We start from the raw sequence: 23,475 nt of genomic DNA on the forward strand, positions 1-23,475 counted from the left end.
TGAACCCTAATAAACTAGCCAACGTACGAAGATGTATTCTCAATGCAAAAAATATATCAGAAATAGAAATAGAACATTTAAAAGAAAAAATTGCTTCAGGGAAATGTAGATAGAAGCCACACAACAATGCCCAATAATATAAACACTGAGATAGTTAAACACGAAGACAAACGTAATATTTCCAACAATAACGAAATAAACAAAAACCAACAAACCCAGACCGTATGAAAAGCAGCAAACCAAAACACGACAGACAAACATACGAATGAGAAAGAAAGTGACACAAATCTTAAACCTGGAAACAACGAAGGAGAGCCTAATGATTATGATACTATAAAAAGTAGAATAATCAAAGAACTGAAAACCACAGATCTCAAAATGGACCATCGACCATACCTCCCAAAACTCAAAATAGACAAAACAACAACAATAATAAATAACATAAACCTAGCCGTCACGGAACTAATAGCCACTGAAACAAATAGCAATATCACTGAGCTAAATGACATAGTATATGCAGCAGCCATTGCAGCCACAAAAGAAGCTGGATACTCACCCAAACCCGTCCAAACAGGAGTACCACCACCCAAACAAACCTTGTGGATAAATAACATCCAAAACAAAATACAAAAAATGAGAAAAGATCTGTCGATTCTTCACGAAATTAGTTGACAATCAACGCTACTAAGCAACAAAAAGAAAACAAAAATACTGAGCAAATACAACATCACGGAAAAAGATTTACCTGAGATAAAAGAAAAGCTAAAGCAAGATATTCTTGCCAAAGCCCAAAAGATCCGCCAGTATGAGAAACGCCAACGTTTCTTTGAACAAAACAAACAGTTCAACTCCAGCGCCAAAAATTTCTACTAAGAACTTGGCAAAAATAAAATAGACATCACTGCAGCACCAACAGCAGAAGTGGAAGAATTTTGGAAAGAAATACGGTCGGCGAAGGAACAACCACAGAAAAGAAGTATTAAAACAACAAACTTAGCATCTGAGTAACTCTGGACCCCCATAACAAGTGAAGAGGTCACCCAGGCACTGCAAAGACTAAGCAACTGGAAGGCACCTGGGCACGACAAGATCCCCAATTTCTGGTTAAAATATCTGACAAGATGCACAAAAAGCTAGCTGAAAACTTTAACAACATACTGGCAGAGCCAGAGACAATGCCTGAATGGCTCACAAAAGGGAGAACCATCTTAATTCCCAAATCTAATGAAACGGCAAAACCAGAAAACTACAGACCAATAACCTACCTCCCTACAATGTACGAAGCCTTTACTGCAATAATATCACAAAGATTGAACAAGCACCTGGACGAAAACAACCTGTTTCCAGAAGAGCAGAAAGGATGTCGCAAAGGCTCATATGGCTGTAAAGATCAACTAATGATCAATAAAGCCATAACTGAAGACAGCCGCAGAAAAAGAAAGGCCTCAGTATGGCCTGGATCGACTACCGAAAGGCATTTAATAGCATTCCCCATGCATGGATCCTCGAAACACTAGCCATTAACAAGGTAGCGCCAACAATTATAAAATACATAGGACACTCTATGAATAAATGGCAGACAGTGCTACAGCTCAAAACAAAAGAGGGACTCATGAAAACCAAAGTCATCCCCATTAGAAGAGGAATATTCCAGGGAGACACGCTCTCTCCACTCCTTTTCTGCTTGGCACTGTCACCTCTATCGGATATGCTAAACAGAACTGGATGCGGATACAAATGTTACGGCAAAACGATCAGCCACCTTTTATATATGGATGACCTAAAACTATACGCTGCAAATGACAAACAGCTGGAAACACTATTAAAGACAGTTCATGGATTTACCAAAGAAATAGATATGAAATTTGGATTAGAAAAATGCACCAAAGTAACTCTGAAAAGAGGAAAACTAGTTAAGAGTAGCAACATCACACTAGATAAAACCAATGAAATAAGAGAATTAGACCAAAGCCAAACTTACAAATATTTAGGAATCCATGAACTAGATAAGACACAACACACACAAATGAAAGAGAAAATAAAGAAAGAATACTATAGACGAGTTAGATTAATACTAAAAACAAGATAATAGGTATTAACACTTTAGCTGTCCCAGTTATAAATTACAGCTACAATATCCTTAACTGAACACTAAATGAACTGACCAAAATAGATAGGAAATCAAGAAAAATAATGACAGGATCTAGGATGCATCACCCAAAATCTGACATAGAAAGGCTATATATACAACGTATAGAAGGTGGTAGAGGCCTTATACAGCTGGAAAACTATTATAAAATAACCACCATAGGACTGCAAAAATATCTACTTCAGAAGGAAGGAAAACTGATACAAATAGTGGCAAAACATGAACAAAACAAAAAACTGTTTTCAGTATTTAAGGAAGCTGACAAATACAAACAAGAAATCATACCACCTAACAAATATGAAGAAGAAGAAGAAGAAGAAGATGAAGAAACAACAAAAGCTATAAAACAAATGAAATCCAAACTAAAACTAGAACAGCAAAGAACCATGATAAAACGATGGCAAGAAAAGCCCCTTCATGGTAAATACTGGACTAAACTAAATGCAAAAGAAATAGACAAAGAAAAATCCTAGCAATTGTTGAGAAGCTCAGGGCTCAAAGCAGTGACGGAGGGATTTTTAATTGCAGCACAAGACCAAAGCCTCCCCACCAGAAATTACCAAAAACATATAATGAAAAGAAATATAACAACTAACTGCAGAATATGTGGAGATGGACAAGAAACAATAAATCATATTATCTCTAGCTGCCCAATCCTGGCTAAGAAGGAATATATTCACAGACATGATAGAGTTGGAACCTACATACACTGGAAGCTATGCCAACATTATGGAATAACAACAGAAAAAAGATGGTATAGGCACACACCAGAAAAGGTCACAGAAAACGAGAAAGCAACCATACTCTGGGATATGCCGATACACACAGATAGAGAAATTAAGGCCAACAGACCAGATATAGTTTTCAGGGATCATGAAGAAAAAAATGCTTTCTAATTGATGTATCAATACCGGCAGATGACAACGTGTCTCTAAAAGAAATGGAGAAACTTTCAAAATACAAAGACCTGGAAATAGAGGTAACCAGAATGTGGAATCTAAAAACAGAAACAATTCCTATCATAGTAGGTGCATTAGGCATGATAAAATATTCAGACAAATACATAACAAAAACACCAGGACTTACAAACACATATAACATACAGAAAATTGCACTACTAGGCACTGCACACATCCTATGCAAAACACTTTCAATACAGTAACCATCAGAGCATCACAACAAATCACAGCACATACCCAAGGCACACAGAACTGCGTTCGGTAGTGAAGTGAAAGCACGCTATAAAAATAAAACTACTGAATAATAATAATAATAATAATAATGATATATACAATCCCCTTAAGTATGAAATAGCCTGGCTTTGATTAATTTAGAAGGTGAAGATAGTGCCTATTATTGTTGGATCCTTGGGGACAGTATCAGAAGGGATATAAAGAGGAATATAAAGGAAATCTGAACAGAGTACCCATGAGAACCGTTACAAAAGGTTTGCCTCCTTGGCACAGTCAGAATCGTTAGGAATATACTAGATATAGTATAGACAGCATGGTGCCATAGGCTGCAGGCAGAAAGCCCACTATGCATGCAATGCTCCAGGGTTTACAATAAAACTCAAGATAAAATGAACAAATAATAATAATAATAGTAATCAAGAGCACTATACTGGCAGCACAAGTCCATACTTTGGCCAGAAACTGGAGGGTCAACCTGAGGAATGAGCAAGTGTCTCTGCTGTGCCACATCTGCAATAGAATGGATGAAACCGTTGCCCACATCACAAACGAATGCCTTAGACTTACCCAAAACTACTACAAGTTGTGGTGACACAATCAGGTAGCGAAAGTGCTACATTGGAAACTGCAAAAAGTGGGGGGTAGAGAGAGGTGCTAAAGCATAATCTTTTCCACTGCCTAGTGGTGGTGGACAAGGTGCACCACATGTGCTGTATAGCTGATATTGCATACACCTTTGACTCACCAATAGCCAAGAAGGAAGGCAAAAGATAGACAATTACAACCCTCTTCAGTACAAAATAGTCTGACTATGGAAAATGAAGAAGGTGAAGATAGTGCCAGTTATTGTTGGGTCTTTGGGAACAGTATCAGAAGGCATCAAAAGGAATATAAAGAAAATTAGGAGAGAGTTCCCAGTGGAACTGTTACAAAGGATCTGCTCCCTTGGCACTGCCAGAATAATGAAGAAAGCATTGGATAGCTGAAAAGAACGAAGAACATGGTGCTGTAGGCTGCAGGTAGTAAGTCTGCTACGCATGCAAGACTCCAGGAACTCCAACAAAACCTGTGATAAAGAGTAATAATAATAATGGTTTCAAATTTTGGCACAAGGCCAGCAGGTTTTTGGGCGGGCTAAACCAATTAAATCAACCCCAATGTTCAACTGGTACTTATTTTATCAACCGTGAAAGGGATGAAAGGCAAAGTCAACTCCTGTGGAATTTGAACTCAGAGCATAAAGATGAATGGAATTTTACTTAGCATTTTGCCTGGCATGCTAATGGTTCTGCCAGCTCACCAATGATAATCCTTTCTCCTGTTGGCAGAAAGCCTAAAATTAATTGAGGGAAAGGAGCCAGTCACTTATCTTGACCCCAGTGCGTAACTGGTACTCATTTTCTTTAATCTCTGAAAGGATGAAAGGCAAAGTTGACCTTGGCAGAATTTGAACTCAAAATGTAAAGATGGATGTGATGCTGCTAAGTGTTTTGTCTGCTAATGCTGAAGGGTTTACCAAAAGTGGACTTGAGAGTGCTCGTGAATTCCAAACAAGAACAGCCAACGAGAGAGAAGAAACCCTACTCCGCATGGAATTACATGGTCAGTTCCACCGTGAAACCAACAAATTAAAAGACCAGGAAGCATCATGGAGGTGGCTTTACAAGGGTGACCTGAAAAAGAATACTGAAAGCCTAATCATCGCTGCCCAGGATCAGGCATTGAATACCAACTCTGTGAAAAAGAGTATATACCACACAAGTGCAGAATGTGTGGGAAGAGGGTCATAAGAGTGACTCACACACATTGTTAGTGCTTGTGAAAGTCTTGCACAGACATGACAAGATAGTCCAAAACCTCCACTGGCTACTTTGCTGTAAGTATGGATATGAGGTTACAGGTGCTTTGTACCAACATATACCGGAAAAGGTAATGGACGAAAAGACTTTGACTTCCATACAGACAAGGTACTAGAGCACCGAAGGCCGGATGTAGTAACCTTTAGGAAGGAGAAACGAGTGCCCAATAATCTATGTGGCAGTGCCAAGAGATCAACATAGCATCATGAAAGAAAGAGAAAAGGTTGATGAATATGGAGAGCTGAGAATTGAGATCGCTAAGATGTGGCTGCTACGAGAGTCGGACATAAAGGTTATCCCTGTTGTAATCGGAGCATTGGGTTCAATACCACCCAAACTGAAAAACATTTGGAAAACCTTAGAAATACCCTACAATCTAGATGTATTGCAAACGTCGACATTACTTGGAACTGCACACATATTGTGTAAAGTAGTGTCTGTCTGAGGTCCTTGTTGTGACTTGACAAAACAGTACAAACCCCCGGTAGACACAATATCTTCAATCAACAACCTCAGAATATTGTATACTGTGGACGTCTATGATAATAATGACAACAGTAACTAGTAGGGTCTGTCAAAATTCTACAGTGTAAGTTAGCACATTTGGAAACATTGTTATATTAAATACAAGCAAGATATTTAAAAAAATTCTTTTGAAATCCTGCCATTTAATCAAACCTGTACTTCGAAATATAACTGAAATGAACTTAGAAGCTGTTTCTTATTTTCCTTCTTTTAATATCATTGACAGATCTGATGTGCTTTATAGTTTAAGGAAGTAAAAGATGAATTAAAATCATAAAACTTATTTGTGTGTGTATATATATATATATAAAGTAAAAACTACATTTTTCATTGTCCAAACCGCCACTGAGGCTCAGTCAAAATTATTTACCAAATGAGACTATTTTCCTTATCTTTTCATTTCAGTTCAGCTACATATCTACTTGTATATCTATTAATATATCAATCTGTCTGTATGCTCATCTACATATTTGTCTGTCTGTCTGTCTCTCTGTTATCTACCTATGATCTATCCATCTATCTATTTATCTATCTCTATCATTTATCTATCTATCATTCTATCTGTCTGTCTATCTATCCATCTATCTATCATGTAGCTATCATCTATCCATCTACACGAAACCAAACTGCATCTCATCTAGGTGTAGTGAGTGCGCGATTTGAATATAGAGGCACCTACCTTCTCTTCGTAGTGACGGAGACCCACCAGTGATGACTAGTCCTTCCTCACAGCCCCGACCCGAACACTAACGATAGCAGCTGCTAGCCCAAACCCTTAGCGACGTCCTCACACATCTTGTCACCTCCACGACCCACGTTGGAAAGGGCAATTTCCGCTCCCTGTGCACGCCTGACAGCTGACCCCTTCCGCTTGCCCCAGCTTCCGGTCAACGCACCCGGCTGCTGACGTCATCCCACACGCCACCCTGATCTTAAAGATCATGATCTCTCCGCTCCATGTTGTAGTCCACCATCCAACCGGGAGAGCGCCTTGCTCGTCGAGATCTTCTCAAGCTGGGCTCCTCGTTCTCCCCCTCTCCAGAATCATCGTCCGTCGAAGCAACAATCCTGCGAAGGTCCAAGACATGTCGTGGTGTTCTATCTACGGATACGTTGCTTCTGGAATTGATCGCCGTCACCGTTCCTCTGCTCCATTGAGATGTACAGCACGCCTTTGGTGGCTTGACCCAGACTTCCTCCCCTATTTTCACGCGAACGGGTCCCTTCTCTTCCTCGTGACCCTCCGGCACTTTGCTCGGGTGCCTCCATTCATATTTGAACACAGCTCTCTGCGGCACAGATTCCTCAGCTTGTCTAGATCGGGGAGACAAGTTGTACCAAAAAACTGCTTCAAGCGGCAAAATGTGCCCGCTTTCCGCTATGGCCTTGACTGTCCGATGGTGCCTCTCCACGATCCCGTTACCGCTCGGCCTATACACTGCTCTGAACAAGCGTCGCACATTCCACCGATCAAGCATAACCCTCAATGCTTCCGAACAAAACGCCACCCCGTTGTCCATCAGTAGTTCTTCCACGGGACCTCTCTCTAAAAATATCCCGTTCAGGATCTGCACGATCTCGTCAGCAATGCCCGATCTCAACTCCCTCCAAATGGCCAGCCGGCCCGGCCCACAGTCGACCATGGAGAGGTACATTCGCTGACGGTAGTGTGTCACATCCACAGCTAGCCTTTTCCAGTTCTGCTCCACGGAAAGGCTTCCCTGCTCATGCCCACACGGAGCAGGGTCGATGGACTGACACCTGTCGCAGCTCCCAACCACCTTTCGGACGCTTCTCCTAGTGACGTCAGCATCAATTTTCTTTGCCAGATACAGGGTCCTGTCCACACCCAGGTGATGCATAGCGTGCAGTTTCTTCAGTTCAGAGTCATCCAACCGACACGCCGCAGCTATCCCTTTCCAGGCCTCCTCCGGTTCTTCTAACCACGCTCTTTTCACCCTGGTCAGTACGTCCGCCCTGTTTTTCTCCGAAGGCACGAAAACCACGTTCAGCTTCAGTCCGAATTCGGCGATCAATTCACCTAGAACTCCTAGACGGCGCTTCACTAACATCTCCGCAGCACCTTTCGTCCGCACTCTCCTGTCACCGGTGATCACTGATCCTACCCAGCCAAGCACAGTGGCCGAATCCGTCCGCATTTCAATCGTGCGCAGCCCCCATTTCAAGGCCAAGTTCACCCCTTTCAGCAGCGCGTCTAGTTCGGCGACATTGATGTGGTTGAAATCATCTGCTTTCCGAAGCCAGGCCGCGTCCTCCACCGCAGTGCCTTCGATTGCCAACACCACCCCTATCGCTATACTGCTAGCATCACACCAGATGGTCCCGCATTTCGTCTTGGGCACGTACCAGTTCCCCCTGACCGGGTCTTCCGCTCTTGTCCTCTCTAGGATCTCCTGCATCATCGCCACCGTCCCTTCTCCCACCTTGTCGCCCCACCTCTCTCCTTCTGCTCGTCTCTTGGTGTAACTACACGCCGTGCGCAGCCATCCAGCGATCGGGTAGTGACCGACCAACTTCCCACACACCGAGAACAGCTCTCTCCTGCTGACGCTGGAACTCAGCTCTGGGATTTCATTTCCTCTCCGGAACACCAATTCACCTGATCCATCTCTTCGCAGCTTCAGCCCCAGCGCGGCTCCCCCTTCAATCGACTCCGGTGGCTTAGCAATCAGTCCAAACTTCTCCAGATGTCTAACTACCTCGTCGGCTGGCACTACAGTTTCATCCACCAAAATGTCGTCAATGTAGGAGCTGGTGGGCTTTCTAATCTTGCCGTCTTTCCCTAGAACGGACCTAAGCACTGCCGCCATGATCTTCGGAGCGGAATTCAGCCCGAAACCCAGCCTGGTTAGACAGTACGTCCGGCCCTTGTACCGCACCAGCTGATATCGCCATAGTTTGTCGCTCACATGGAGCTGCAAGTATGCCGATCTCAAGTCGACAATCGTCGCTGCCTCAGTCGACTGTCTCCACTTACGTAATGCCTCACCACAAACGTCTGTCGCCTCACCTCCCGTGTGGCACGATATGTGCTGGTTTAGCTCCCTGAAGTCCAGCACCGGTCTGACTTTTCCCTTCGTAGGCTGCACCACCGCCATCAGGGGTAGCACTCCGCCCGCTACCTCCTCCTTCCAAGGGACAAGGACCCCTTCCTCGATCCACCTCGTCTTCAAACTTGACCCTGGCGTGGCCTTTCAGGGTATGCTGGTAACAGCTCACCCTGTTCTCCAGTGTCGGGGGCTCGTCCTTCCATTTCCACTCTATCGTCCACCGCTGACCATCGAACGCCGCCTGAAAGTCTTTGTCCTCGATGGTGTAAGCGGCGCAGTCCCTCGCAGTGCATGATGCCCCCACACTTCCGAACGTGACCTCATTTCCCACAACACTGACGCCACCGAGGCAGTTGATGGCGTCCATCCCCATCACCACATCAACTCCATCTATCACGTGTTCGGCCACAATTGCCTGCAGACTTAGCGTCGCGCCGCGCACCACTATCTCTACCTTGCTGCTGCCTCTGCAACGGATTTCGCTGCCGGCGACCGCCCGGACACTACTCACCACGTTCCATTCCTTCGTCACGGGCAATGTGCCCTGTCTGCCTGCATCGATAGCAAACGGGCCCCGGCTGCATACAGTCCCGCACCATGTGCGGTCCCTGGCATCTAAAACACCGTCCTGAGAACGGCCGCTCTCGTTGCACGGTGAGCTTCTGTACCTCTTTCTCGGGACGTCGTCCGTCTTTACGCGCCTCTGTCACCGCCATCGCTATCGCCTTCTGCCCAGAGTGTCTCGTCAACTCGTGAGCCTGAGCTACAAGTTCGCTCAATGGCATCTTTTTAACCCCGGGCAGTCGTTGTAGGTGAATCCCTACATTGTCGGGGAACCCATTCACGAACGCCAGTCGGGCTGCTCTCTCCAGTCCTTCTCCGGCAAACCCGGCCAGAGTCGCTAGCCTTCTAGCTTCTGATGCAAAGACGTCCACTTGGCCTCCCGTCCACCTGATTACACCTAGCTTAGCGAAAGCTGTGTACTCGCATTCCGTGTAGGCGTCACGCAAGCGTCGCTCTATATTCTCCTCGCTGAGCCGTTCCTCTTCATCCATCTCTAGGTAGAGCGTCAACATGCTCCCTTCCAAATACAGCGCCATAAGACTCGCCACGTCGCTTATGCCCTGCAATCTCGCCACCAGCCTGATTTTGCGAATCCAGGCCACTACATCGCCTTCGCCACTAAAAGGTCTGACGACGTCACTGGCGATCCTAATTTTTGCAGACATCGTGTTGGAAAAAATGTGAATGCTTAAGAACGGCCGAAATAGCTTGTAGTGAGTGCGCGATTTGAATATAGAGGCACCTACCTTCTCTTCTTAGTGACAGAGACCCACCAGTGATGACTAGTCCTTCCTCACAGCCCCGACCCGAACACTAACGATAGCAGCTGCTAGCCCAAACCCTTAGCGACGTCCTCACACGTCTTGTCACCTCCACGACCCACGTTGGAAAGGGCAATTCCCGCTCCCTGCGCACGCTTGACAGCTGACCCCTTCCGCTTGCCCCAGCTTCCGGTCAACGCACCCGGCTGCTGACGTCCAGCTGCTGACGTCATCCCACACTAGGCTAATTCTCTTCCTAATTAATTAAGCTATGACTTTTGCTATAACTTTTATGACTTCTCTACTTCTGTACTCTGTAATTACATAAACAGTAAAATATCCAGAAAACACAAGCAGTGACGATGTAAACGATAGAAACAAAGCTGTAGAATCCATGAAGTGTGGAATTCTGTCAGTTATTTCTACAGACATTCTTTAGAAATTAGAGTTAGCGCTGATTTTTTGCTACAACATTTCGTATTGAGACATCAAGGTAAACAAACAGTGAGATCAAAGATAAAAATAGGTAATGAGTATGTATAGGCCATATTTTGGTGGGTGGTTCTTGCCCCTTCATCAGGACCCATCTAACCTATTCTCACCTCCAAACACATTGCTTATATTGCCATCACATACAGTGGTGTTAAGTTATTGGATATACAAATTTACATATTAAAATCATTCCTGGAGCTGGTATGTAAGCATTAAGGACTTGTAGGTACATGACATTTCATTATGCAACCATGGTATAAAGTATATTAAATGTTTTTATAAGTGAACACCATGTTCTGCTGTGTTAGCAGAGCATTTTACATTATTTTGTTAAGGTTATTTCTACAGCTATTCTATAGAATAAAGAGAAAGGGTGTAGAATATATAAAAATAAAGGGTGTAGAATATAGAAGCATAAAGAGTACAGAATATATTGGCATAAATGGTATAGAATTTATAGACTCATTGGGTATAGAATAATAAGCATAAAGGGCTTGGAATAAACTGACAACAGCCATTGCACTGTAAATCAAAATGGCTAAATATTGTATCTGGTCTCTTTTCTTGTCTTCTCTCCCACCTAAACTCTTTCCATTATCTTTGTTTCATTACTCTTATTAACATTTTCACTTTATTTATTTTATAGATGTTGATGAGTGTTTACAAATGAATTATCCTTGTTCAAATTTGGCTACTTGCAAAAATACAGTTGGAAAATTTGTTTGTACGTGTTCTGATGGATTCAAGGGAAACGGGTCACATTGTACAGGTAACTACTGTTTCTTTTTTTAGATATTTTCTTCCAACTGGCTCTGCCAGAATTCCTTCTATTGTATCTGCATTAAATGTATTTATTTGTAGGTGTGTCATTGTTCGAGAGATTAGGGTTGCTAATATTGACTAGTTACCAAGTTTACTGATGGCGCACTTCTGCAGTTGGCATGAAGGGGCTCTTTGGAACTTATTAGTACTGATGCCATGACAAATGCACCCAGTAGACTCTGTAAATTAGTTGGGTGTTAGAAAGGGTGTCTGGTTGTAGGAATCCTGCCAAAAATGAGACATGAGAATAATGCTCGACCATCCAACTCCTTCATCCCTGTTGAATCATTCCATTCATGGAAAATGGAAATTGTGATGAAGATGATGGGCATCATCATCATCATCATTATCATGGTCATTATCATTTTCTTGATGGAATGGTTTGGACAGTTTGGCAGGAGCTGGCAAGGCTTGGAGCCACACTAGATTCCATTATTTCGACATGGTTCCTGCATGTGGATGCCCTTCCTGATGCCAATCTCTTTACATAGCTTACTGGGGGCTTTTTATGCAGCAGTGCTTTTTACATGGCACCAGCACTGGTAGGGGTCACCAAATGTCCAGGGTGATCCTTAGAAGTAGTAGACAGCTTCTGTTACCTAGGTAGATTAGTAATGGAGGATGGCAAGGGACCAAAACGTCTGGCAATTTGTTGTGCTTGAGATGGGGCCATCCTTACGTAGAGGCAGGCCCTTCACATGCATCAGCCCAGCTTACAAACTCATGCAGTCTCTCCTTTGTCAAACTCACTCATGATCACTGCAGACCCCTCCACTTTCCCTCAAATCATTTTACACATGTCACCGGCACAGGTGCCAGTAAGGTGATGTTGGTAACGATCACACTCGAATGGTGCCCTTTTACGTGCCACGGCACGGGGGCCAGTCAGGCGGTTCTGGCAATGACCTCGCTCAAATCATTTTACACATGTCACCGGCACAGGTGCCAGTAAGGTGACGTTGGTAACGATCACGCTCGAATGGTGCCCTTTTACGTGCCACCGGCACGTGGGCCAGTCATGTGGCACTGGCAATGACCTCGCTCATGTGTGACTACAAATAATTTTCATATCTGTCTGTTTATTTTGTTTTATTTTTATTTATTGATTTTTATCTTTTCAGATATTGATGAATGTTCCGATCAGACAGATACATGCTCAGAATTTGCTAACTGCATCGATAATTTTGGTGGATACAGTTGTGCCTGCAACGATGGCTTTGTAGGGGACGGCTTCAAGTGTTTAGGTTAGTATCATTGGATTTATTTTCAAAATGTGCCGAGTCAGATATGAACAATATTTAAATGGATGATAAAAGTTTATTAGAGTAAAAGGTCAACAGAAAAAAAACTGAAAAGGAAAGAGTCTGTAAGACATCAGTAAAAAGTATTGAACTATTCTGCTGTCATAATGAATAGTAAGACTTAATCAAAGAAATCTATGCTGCTATTTAATAAATTCCCTAATTTGTCATTGTACTTTTTTTTCCTTTTTTCAATGTACCATCATCATCATCATCATCATCCTCCTTTAATGTCTGTTTTTCCATGTTGGCATGGGTTGGACAGTTTGACTGAGGGCTGGCAAACCAGGAGGCTGCACCAGGCTCCACTCTGATCTGGAAAGTTTCTACGGCTGGATGCCCTTCCTAATGCCAACCACTCCGAGAGTGTAGTTGGTGCTTTTCACGTTCCACCGGCACGGGGGCTTTTTACGTGCCACCAGCACAGGAGCCAGTTAGGTGGTGCCAGCATCGACTATGCTCAAATGGTGCTTTTTACGTAACACATATTTTTAAAGAACATTTTTGGGGACAGTGTGCTGGAAATTCTTCTGCTGATATTTCCAATCAGATTCTTATAATTAGTGGAAACTCAGAATTTCTGTGGATGTACAACTTTGTACCCAGGAATTTGACTGAGCACAGGATGTATGAAATAAACAATTCAAATACCCCAGTGTATGTGTGCATAGCTTCTATAACAGGTCATGTCTCATCGGCATGTGGTTGACACGAAAGTTTTATATAAATATGGAGAATATATGAGGTTTCATCAAAAAGAATCTGGACTATTGCCATAGTAATGAAGCTAAAACATTCAGTGTGAAGCTGCTTGGCAAAGAACACTGGCCTCGAACACTGCTGTGCATGCACACTAAGTTTTAACATTCTAGTTCACTTCCACTGTTTGGAAGGAAGGTGTGTAGCGTGTGATCATTGCATTGACCATAACAGAGAAAGTTGTCATGGCGATACCAGCTCAGAGGCCAACACAAAGTTGCAGAAAGTGTATGGAGGGGAGTGTAATGGCTGCACACACAAATGTACGAGTGGTTCAAATGTGGTTCAAGATGGCTTCAAAGAATGTCGATATTGACAAACGTTCTGAGAGACCTGCAACCAGCAGAACTGAGGAAAACATCAGAGATGTGTATGATGCAGCAGGGAGGGGGGAATTGTCATATCACCATCCGTGAGTTATCAGAGGATGTGCAGACTAGTTAGGGTTCAGTTCAGTCCATTGAAAGGTTTGAGTATGAGACGCGTGTCTGCCAAGTTTGTGCCAAAACTGCTTTCAGCTGACCAAAAGGACACTTGGATTTCAGCTGTACAAGATCTTGATTGTGTTGAGATCGATGAAAACTTTTTGGAAACTTTGCATAGGCCTCTGAGCTGGTATCACTAAGCTTTTGACAAAATTTTATGCAGATTCTCTGCTCAACTTTCTCTATCATGGTCAGTGTGATGATCACATGCTACACACCTTCCTTCCAAGCACTGCTGTAAACGGAGCTAACATTCTGTGAGCTAGCATGTTAAAATTTAGTGCACATGCACAGCATAGTACACGGTCAATCTGTGCCAAGCAGCCTCACTTTGTGTGCTTTAGCTTCGTTACTATGGCAACACTCTGGACACTTATTGATCAGACCACATATAACACATTTGAATTTTTTTCTGAACTCTCATGTTACTTTTGTGATTTTATTTCATAGAAAAACCAATGGTTGATTATAAAACTGAAGTTCCGGTGAAACAGAATGAGTTGTATGGACCTTATTTCATAAACCTAAAAATTACAGTTTTTAATCTTATCTATCAGAATATTTATGTGAGTTACAATTTGATTTTTATCCACACATATTGATTACTATATTTTAGTAAGCATAAATATTTCTTGTTTGCTTTTTATACAAGACATAACAAATCAGATGTAGTCTTTTTTTATCTTAGCCTTTATGTAAACACAGTAGAATAAGTTAATATCATTAACAGAAATCTGATGAATGGAAAGACATTTTAAGTTTGAAAATCTCTTAAAAACCACAACTACATACTACCTCATCTTTCTTTCGTCTCTTTATTGCCATTTCCTCCTATTTACATTTTTCATTGTTACTTTGACTCTTTTTTATTATTGTTATCTGTATATATATAAGGCAGGATGTGTGTGTACGTGAATGTAGTTTATGCACATCCACAAAATAGCACGCATGTCACTCAAATTTTAGGACATTCGTCACGAATCTAGCTGTATATTCGTCAAATTATTTTCTCCCGAGGCACCCGTCAATAGTGGTAAATAATTTTGAGCCATACTTCTATCAATTTTCACGGCGGAGAAATTCACCATTGTTTACAAACCAAACATGAGTTAAGTCCCCTTCTAGCGATGGTGTAAAGAGAGGGGGAGAGAGAGAGAGAGATAACAGATTTTTAAAATTTCTTTTTATTGAGTGATTGACAGACAGGGGTTGTTATGTATGTGTGAATGGCTTCAGACACACACACGAGCATGTATGCGTACAAAACACATGCATGCAATGTGTGTGTGTGTGTGTGTGTGTGTGTGTTGCCCATATATATATATATATATGAAGGCGGCGAGCTGGCAGAATGGTTAGCACGCCGGGCGAAATGCGTAGCCGTATTTCGCCTGCTGTTACGTTCTGAGTTCAAATTCCGCCGAGGTCGACTTTGCCTTTCATCCTTTCGGGGTCGATAAATAAAGTACCAGTTACGCACTGGGGTCGATGTGGTCGACTTGATCCCTTTGTCTGTCTTTGTTTGTCCCCTCTGTGTTTAGCCCCTTGTGGGCAATAAAGAAATATATATATATATATATATATATATATATATATATATATACGCACACAACATAAATGATATTCTCCGTTTCTCCACAACTAATTTCCAAATTAGCTGAATCCATTGTTCTACTCATAGCGATATATATAGTTGGTCGTGCGTGAACATGGGAGAGAGCAGAGGTTACCAGAGCAAAAGACCTACGTGTTGACTGTAGACAAGCTCCTTCGCAAACAATCAGCTATTTTTTTGTAAACAATGTTTCTTCCTGTTACTGGGTGCCAAATTTGCTTCAATTGATGGTATTACTCGGGTAGGAGGTGTTGGTGGGACAGTGGCAGGGGCAAAGGTGTGCAAAAACATGTATGCACATGTATGTACGTATATGTTTGTGTGTGTGTGTTGCCCATATATATATATATACTTAGTTGTGATCTGAATATAACCGCTTCTCACACAGATGATCGGGGGCCCTTTTGGGCGTTCTATTTTCCTTGCTGAAAGGGTTCTTAACCCATGGGCTAAGTGAGGTTACATGATGGCGGTGGTGTATTCAAAGGGCTGGTATATGCAACCTGATCACGTCTGCCGATCAAACTCCCAACCCATGCGCTCCCATCACGACACTGATTCTGCAGAACTGGGTTGGATATGAAAACCAACTTTAAAGTATAAATATTGATGTTTTTGAATCAGCAATGTTTGGTTAAGTCCTATTTGGGTGAAAAATCAATAAACTATTTCCTTATGGGGTTTTCCATTTAATCAGGATAAAAAAATTATAGGACTTCCCACTAAAATTAGTTACACCCCATTTTCAACCATAACGTCTACCAATTTTGATGTATTTTGTTCAAACTTGATGCCAGCATTATTTAGGACTCTTGGGATCTTTGAATGTTTTAAGTTCTCCTAAACGAAAAAAAAAAAAATCGATGAGTGGAAAAAATCAATAAACCGATTCCTTGTTGGATTTCCCAATCAAATTGTCTGCAAAATTTCAGCCAAAAGTTTACCAATTTCAACAGATTTCACTCAAATTTGACGTTGATGTTACTTAGTTTGCTTTGAAATAAAGAGCTTCATTATCTTAAATAATCCTAACTTAATCCCGAGCAAAGCCGGGCTATACTGCTAGTTTTACTTATAAAATTTCTTGCAATTTTTAACTTAAATTTTTCTTACTAAATTATTTCTCTGATACTATCTTTTCATCTTGACTTTATTTTTTTACCTGGCACTTTTGTTTTTTTTATCATATTATGTTTCCCTTGCTTATCAGGACATTTTAAAATCTTATTTTCTTTTTACAGAAAACCCTCATCATTTGTTGATTACTACATCTTACAATTATATCCTCCTTTACTCTCAGCTTCTCTTTTTTTTTTTTTTTTGCTTCCTTGCCTTTACTTCTATTTCTTCTCTCGTCTTCCAAATACCATACTAGTTTCAGCTCACGAGCTGTGGCCATGCTGGGGCACCGGTTGGTCCCTCTAGAGTTATTCCCCATTACATTCTACCTCTTCTCATTCTTCAAAACAAAAAAGGCCCTTTGAAAAGTTAAAATTCTATTTCTTGTTTCATCTTGCTAAAATTATTTGTACTTTGAATTTTATTTAACTGGATTTTGCTTATACAGAACATGGCTAGTATTCTCCACTCCTAGTAACTTCTTTCTTGCCTAAATCCTCCAACTTTGACTAAGTTTCTGAAAAACTGAACTTGCAATTCCTGATAGAAAAAGGATGAAGATACATAACCTTTCACAGCCCTTTGCAAGAACCTAATTTTTCTTATTTCTTTTGATACTAATCATCAAAAATATTTAAAAAGCTGGATAAAAATTCTCACCCTAAACCAATAAAATAAAGAGAGTGTAGAGCACTGCCCAAAGATTTATGACAGATGAACTGTAGACAGGAATTTTGTTGTAGGCTAACTAGAAAGCTGGTCTGTGGTGAAGTTGACTTCCCGTTAAGTAGGCTTTCTATTCTAGCAGGAGTTGACCCTCATGGATTTAACTGATCTTTTGTTAACAAAATCTGGGCATCTGTTAATTTTTTTTGCATATAGCTTAACTAAAGTTATAAATGGTGATCCCACTGAAGAACGACAGCTTTCGCTTTGCACATCAAAGTAAATAGGAAATAAAAGAAAGATAGCAAACAATTACACAACAGCACTGAATCTACCACAATTCTGGCTGAGAAGGGCTGAGCTAGGGTTTGCACTGGTGGAAGTGCAATTCAATGTACACAAAATAACTTGGGACCGAATGAAATACTCGTGCATAGTAGCGGCACTGGATGAAGACCCAGCAATGAGGGTACTGGATATTTTAACTCAACTCCCAGCAATGCACAAATACAATACATGAAAAACAGGCTGGGGGAGACATTCGAGTGGAGCAAACAGGAAGCAGCAGCCAAGATACTAGAGGAGGAATTAGGGATTCCAAGCCTTCAGAGTTGATGGACAAGATGCTGGCATTAGTCCCTCCCTCCAGTGAATCACCTTCGTTTTTGTTTAAGGAAATATTCCTTCACAAGTTACAACCCCAGGTCCAGGCCCCATAACTCAGACTGAGATGAAAGACTTGTGGCAATTAGCAAAAGTAGCCAACAAACATTTTTCATCCAGTGGTCAACACTTTAGGGTCAGCCCTGAGACATGGTAGAGTTAAGCAAGATGGCATCTGCTTCTACCACACAAAGGTCAGGAAAAAAACTACAAAGTGCAAACAACCGTATAGCTTGAGGACCCTTTGGCCATTGACCCAGGAAAACTCCAGTTCTAGCTACCATTGAATGCTCTGGTAGCCAGCAGACATGATAACTGCTCCCCTATGTCTGCACAGGAACAGAAGTCAGCATGATCTCAGTGTCAGCAAGGGACCTCTGTTATGGAAAGCGAGGCCAACCTTCAGTGGCCACCAATGGCTCCACAATTGAGGTATACAGTCACCACATTCTTTCTCTCAACATTGGCTCACAAAAATACATATGGGCATTTACCATCACCAATGTCCATCAACCTGTTATCATCAACAGCAACACATGTTTCCGTGTCTCTGGCAACATCTACACATGCCACCTTCTGCATAGCAACCGTCTCTCAGACCGAGAACAAATTCTTGAATCTCTTTGCGACCCTCCCCTATCTCACTATCCCAACATTCTTCAGACCTACTGCCATGACCAATTGTCCTATTAGCTTGGTGCAAGAAAGTTTTCAACATCATTCACAGACTGTGTCACCCAGGTACTAGAGCCACATGGCACCTGCTGTCAAGCAAGTTTATCTGGCCCAGTATGGTCAGGCAAACTGGGGACTAGGCCACGACCTGTATCCCTGTCAACAGGCCAAGGTCCATCAGTGCACCAAAGCATCCCTGGGCAACTACGAACCACCACAGGCCTGTTTCAGTCACATCATCATTAACCCTGTCAGCCTCCTACCACCTTCTCAGGGTTGCTCGTACCTTCTTACCTTGGTAGACTGCTACACTCATTGGCCTAAGGCTATCCCTCTCTGCAGCACGAAAACACAAGAAGCTAACTGTGCCTGCATCACAAACTGGGTTGCCCATTTCGGTGTCCCAGGCAGCATCTCATCTGATCGGGGCCCACAATTCACATCAAAGCTGTGGAATGACAAGTGTGACCTTTTTGTAATCACAATGAAGTGCACAACAGCCTACCATCCACAGACCAACGGATTAGTGGAGAGATTTCACTGCTACCCAAAAGAATCCCTGACAACCAGACTTAACAAGCCCAATTGGATTAGTCAGCTTCCATGGGTGATACTGGGAGTCAGCACCACCGCAGACGGAAATCTCAACACTTCTTCTTCCACAGAAATGGCGTATGGTGCCTCTCTTACAGTGTCAGGAGAGTTTCTTCCAAACACAAAATGACACTCAGATGTCAAAAGATAGCTCACACAACTGAGAGACAGTGTGGGCCAGTTGTGCCCTATTCCCATGCCAAAAGATGGTACACCCAGATCATGTGTACCAGGGGGAACTATATGTAGGGCACTGTCCAAGGATTTGTGACAGATGAACTGTAGACAGGAACTTTGCTGGTTTGTGGCGAAGTCGACTTCTTGTTCAGCTGGTTTTCTATTCCAACAGGACTTCATGGATTGAACTGAATAAATCTTTTGTTAACACAAACTGGGTTTCTGTTAATGTTTTTGTGTAAAGCTTAACTAAAGCTCTAAGAATTCAATGAATTCATTTGTTATCAAGCCTTGCCTTTCATCTGAGAGTAAAGAAAATGGAAAGGCACTGACTTTATTGAGCTTTCCTCTTCATTATCACTTGTTTCCTCAGATGGAATATTTACCTTATATAGAATCCCTTATTTCTTGATGATTTCATTTTAGGGTGAGGATTGAAATTAGCATTGTATGAATTAGTTTAAGGATTATGATTAGCTTATCCACATTCATCTTCTTTATTCAGCTGATTTTGTCTGACTTTTTATGCTATTGAGAAATCATTTCATCTGCTTTGCAGGTTAGTGTCAATGGTTACATTGCTTTTGGTGAAAAAAGTTATGCACAACCAGATGGAACTTTCCCTGCAGCCTCTCCTGTTTTGGCTCCGTTTTGGACTGCTTTCGACGTTGCTGCCCCTGGCAAAATATTCATTGATAGTTATGAATATTGTAAAGATAAAGCAATATTAAATAGAATTGGTAACATGATATCGTCTGCCTTTCATGCTAAACATGCTGTTGTTGTGACATGGGAAAATCTTTCCCCTTATCCTGCATCTGAATTTGGAAATGAAGTAAGTTGTAAATACGCTTTAATTTAAATTTCGTCTGTACGATTAATTTATACACTTGTGTTTCAACGAAAGGTGATCTGTTAGATTTTCATGATTCAAATTTTCCTTTATTCATTTATTTATTTGTTTATTTTTAGTTTTTTAAGGATTCTTGTTAAAATAACACCATATTAGATTATCTAACTAAAGCTTTGCAATTATTTTCTGTCAAAAAAATCTCAATCCCAAACTGTTTATTGTTACCAGTTCTCATCATCATCACCACCACCACCATCATCATCACCACCACCACCATCATCATCATCAACACCACCACCATCATCATCATCATCATCATTTACCATCCGTCTTCCATGCTCTCGTAGATTGGATGGTTTGACAGGCACTAGCAATGCCAGGAGCTTCAACAGGTTTCATAGTCTGTTTTGGAATGGCTTCTACAGGTTGGTGCCCTTCCTAAAGCCAACCACTTTACAAAGTGTATTTGGTGCTTTTTACATGGCACCAAGCCTTCTGGCTGTTTAAAGTTGTTTAAGATAATTCCTGTATCCATTTCATGTCCATTTTCTATGCCAGCAACGGTTGGAACAGAAGAGAGTGATTTGAGACATGACTTTAGGGCCAGATGCTCTTTGTGTCAATCTTTCCTGCTTTTCAAGTAAAAGACTTTTTTTTTATTCCAGAGGTTTTCATAAGCACAGTGCAATCAGTCCTAATGTCAATGGGGAATGTCAACAATATGTTTGGCTCAATGGAAGCAGCAAATGATCAACACTCATACTATAACTTCTTATAACATATATGCACACACACACACACACACACACACGTTTTATGCTACAGAAATTTTAGTAAAGGAGGGTTACTTCTATGTGGCCATTCACCTGGTTAAGAACTCTCACATTGCTATCTCAGAAAATGGAGAAGACACATTGGATGAAATAGTCCTGGATATGTTAAAAGGACATACTAAGATGCAAATTGATGAGAAGGAATTAACTCAAGTTACGCAGATCATCATCATCATCACCACCACCACCACCATCATCATCACCACCACCATCATCATCATCACCACCACCACCATCATCATCATCATCATCATCATCATCATGTCCATTTTGCATTCTGGCACGAGTTGCATCACATGACAGGATCCAACAAGTCAGTGGACTTCAAAGTTTGCTTTGGCATAGTTTCTGCAGCTGGATGACCCTGGAACCCTAATGCTAATGGTTCTGAGTTCAATTCCTGACTGCATTGTATCCTTCAGCAAGATGCTTTACTTCATGTTGCTCCAGTCCACTCAGCTGGCAAAATGAGTTGTACCTTGTCACATTCTGTGTCTTGCTGGACCTCCCCGAGAACTACATTAAGGGTTTGTGTGTCTGTGGAGTACTCAGCCATTTGCATAATAATTTCATGAGTAGGTTGTCCTGTTGATATTCTGGAACACTCATTGTCATAGCTGATAGAGTACCAGTTATATACTTGGTGCTTTTGAAATCACTATGCAGCTCACAAGACTAAATGCGACTTTAGTAGAGTGGCAAGTGACTTTATGCTAGGAAACAAGAAGTTATAGTATGAAAGAAGGGCCAAAACCAGGAGATGTATAAGCTATTCACTTGATAGAAAAGAAGGTGGAAGCAACTGGGTTGGAGAGAGACAGATGGTAGCGACTAGGGTTAGGGTGGGCCCTCAAGGTAGGAGAAGATGAAAAGAAATAAGTGGGTAGAGAAGAAAGGGAACGGTAGGGAAGAAGACATTACAAGAGAGTGAGGGATAGTTAGAGATGGAATAGATACAAGGAATAGTGAAGAAGTATTGAAAGGTGGTTGATGATAAATATGAGTTGGAGGAAAGGTAGAGGAGAGTAGGGGATGACTGGCAGTACAGAAAAGGATGAAGAGAAATTTTTTATAATATCCCCCTAATATCTAGATTTAATATAGTTGAGTTTATCTCATGAAGCTCTACACTAATTTTATATCTTTGAACCTCTGCCCTATTTGGAAGACAAAACAAGTAAAAAAAACTTGTTTCTTGTCATCATGATTATAATGAAGTTTACTCTATCACAATAATTACCATCCTCATTATTATACGAATACTTTTTAATTAAAATGAAATTAAAATGAATTGGTTTTAAATGAAAGAAATTTTTATTTTATACATAACATTATCAAATTTTCTAACTTTCCAACTCTCTGGAATGAATAAATGTTGAAGATTGAATGAAAACTAATTTTTTGTTTGTTTCGTTGTTTTCTTTCCAGACCATCACATTCCAAAGCATTCTGGTTTCAAATGGAACATTCTTCTATGCTATCTTTAACTATGACAAAGACAACGTAAAGCTAAATGCAGAAGCTAATCGAGATATTTTGGTTGGCTATGGCGATGGTAAAGGTGGATCTACTGTTTTTGCTCAGGATAAAAAATTCTTCAACTTATTAGAGGCAGGAAATGGTATGTTGCTTTAATTCATTTTTGTTAAAGTTCTCTAATTGTTCATCAAAAATAATTAACTGAAATATAAATATATTGGCATGTATAATTACCCAACAACGAATGTAACCATTTTGGTAAATGAAGCTAAGCAAACTTTTACGTCTGTCAATGTTTCTTCACTTGAGATTCCTGTACATTCTGTTTATCTATGTTCTTGTAAATGGGTGCAGCAATGTCAGATGGTTAAGAAGTTCACTTTGCAGTCATGGGATCCCAGCATCCAAGATTCAGTCTCACTGGATGATATCTTAAAGCAAGTTTTTTTTTTATCAAGGCTTTGGATTGAACCAAACCTTGTGCATAAAATATAGTTGACAAAAACTGCATTGGGTTGTCTGTGGCTGTCATTTCAACCTCCAACCTTGTTCTTCTCTACGATGTTGGTTCTGCCTGACTGTTATATTAATCTTTATATAAAGCTGTCTGTGGCTCATACATCGACATACAATGAGCAGATTGTGCAGTTGATTAAACACCTCAGCAGCACCAACACTGTTCATGGTTCATTTGCTTGTGTACCTGTAATTATTGTAGGCACAGGTATGGCTGCATACTGAGGAAGTTCACTTCTCAACTACATGGTTCCAGGTTCAGCTCCACTGCATGGTACCTTGGGCAAGTGTTTTCTACCATAAC

The 23,475-nt window shown here is 41.4% G+C and overlaps 1 protein-coding gene across 1 annotated transcript in view; it reads left to right on the forward strand.

The window, feature by feature from the left end:
- LOC115213503 (mucin-like protein) overlaps positions 1–23,475 on the forward strand; it is a 144,616-nt gene that overhangs the window by 6,697 nt on the left and 114,444 nt on the right. The window contains exons 3-7 of the mRNA XM_036503530.1: positions 11,261–11,383; positions 12,558–12,680; positions 14,432–14,547; positions 20,050–20,325; positions 22,605–22,797. Coding sequence (XP_036359423.1) covers positions 11,281–11,383; positions 12,558–12,680; positions 14,432–14,547; positions 20,050–20,325; positions 22,605–22,797 — 811 coding nt within the window. The 5' untranslated portion in view covers positions 11,261–11,280. The remainder of the gene's footprint in view (positions 1–11,260; positions 11,384–12,557; positions 12,681–14,431; positions 14,548–20,049; positions 20,326–22,604; positions 22,798–23,475) is intronic.

The sequence above is a fragment of the Octopus sinensis genome, linkage group LG6 (genome assembly GCF_006345805.1).
Source record: "Octopus sinensis linkage group LG6, ASM634580v1, whole genome shotgun sequence".
NCBI lineage: Eukaryota > Metazoa > Mollusca > Cephalopoda > Octopoda > Octopodidae > Octopus > Octopus sinensis.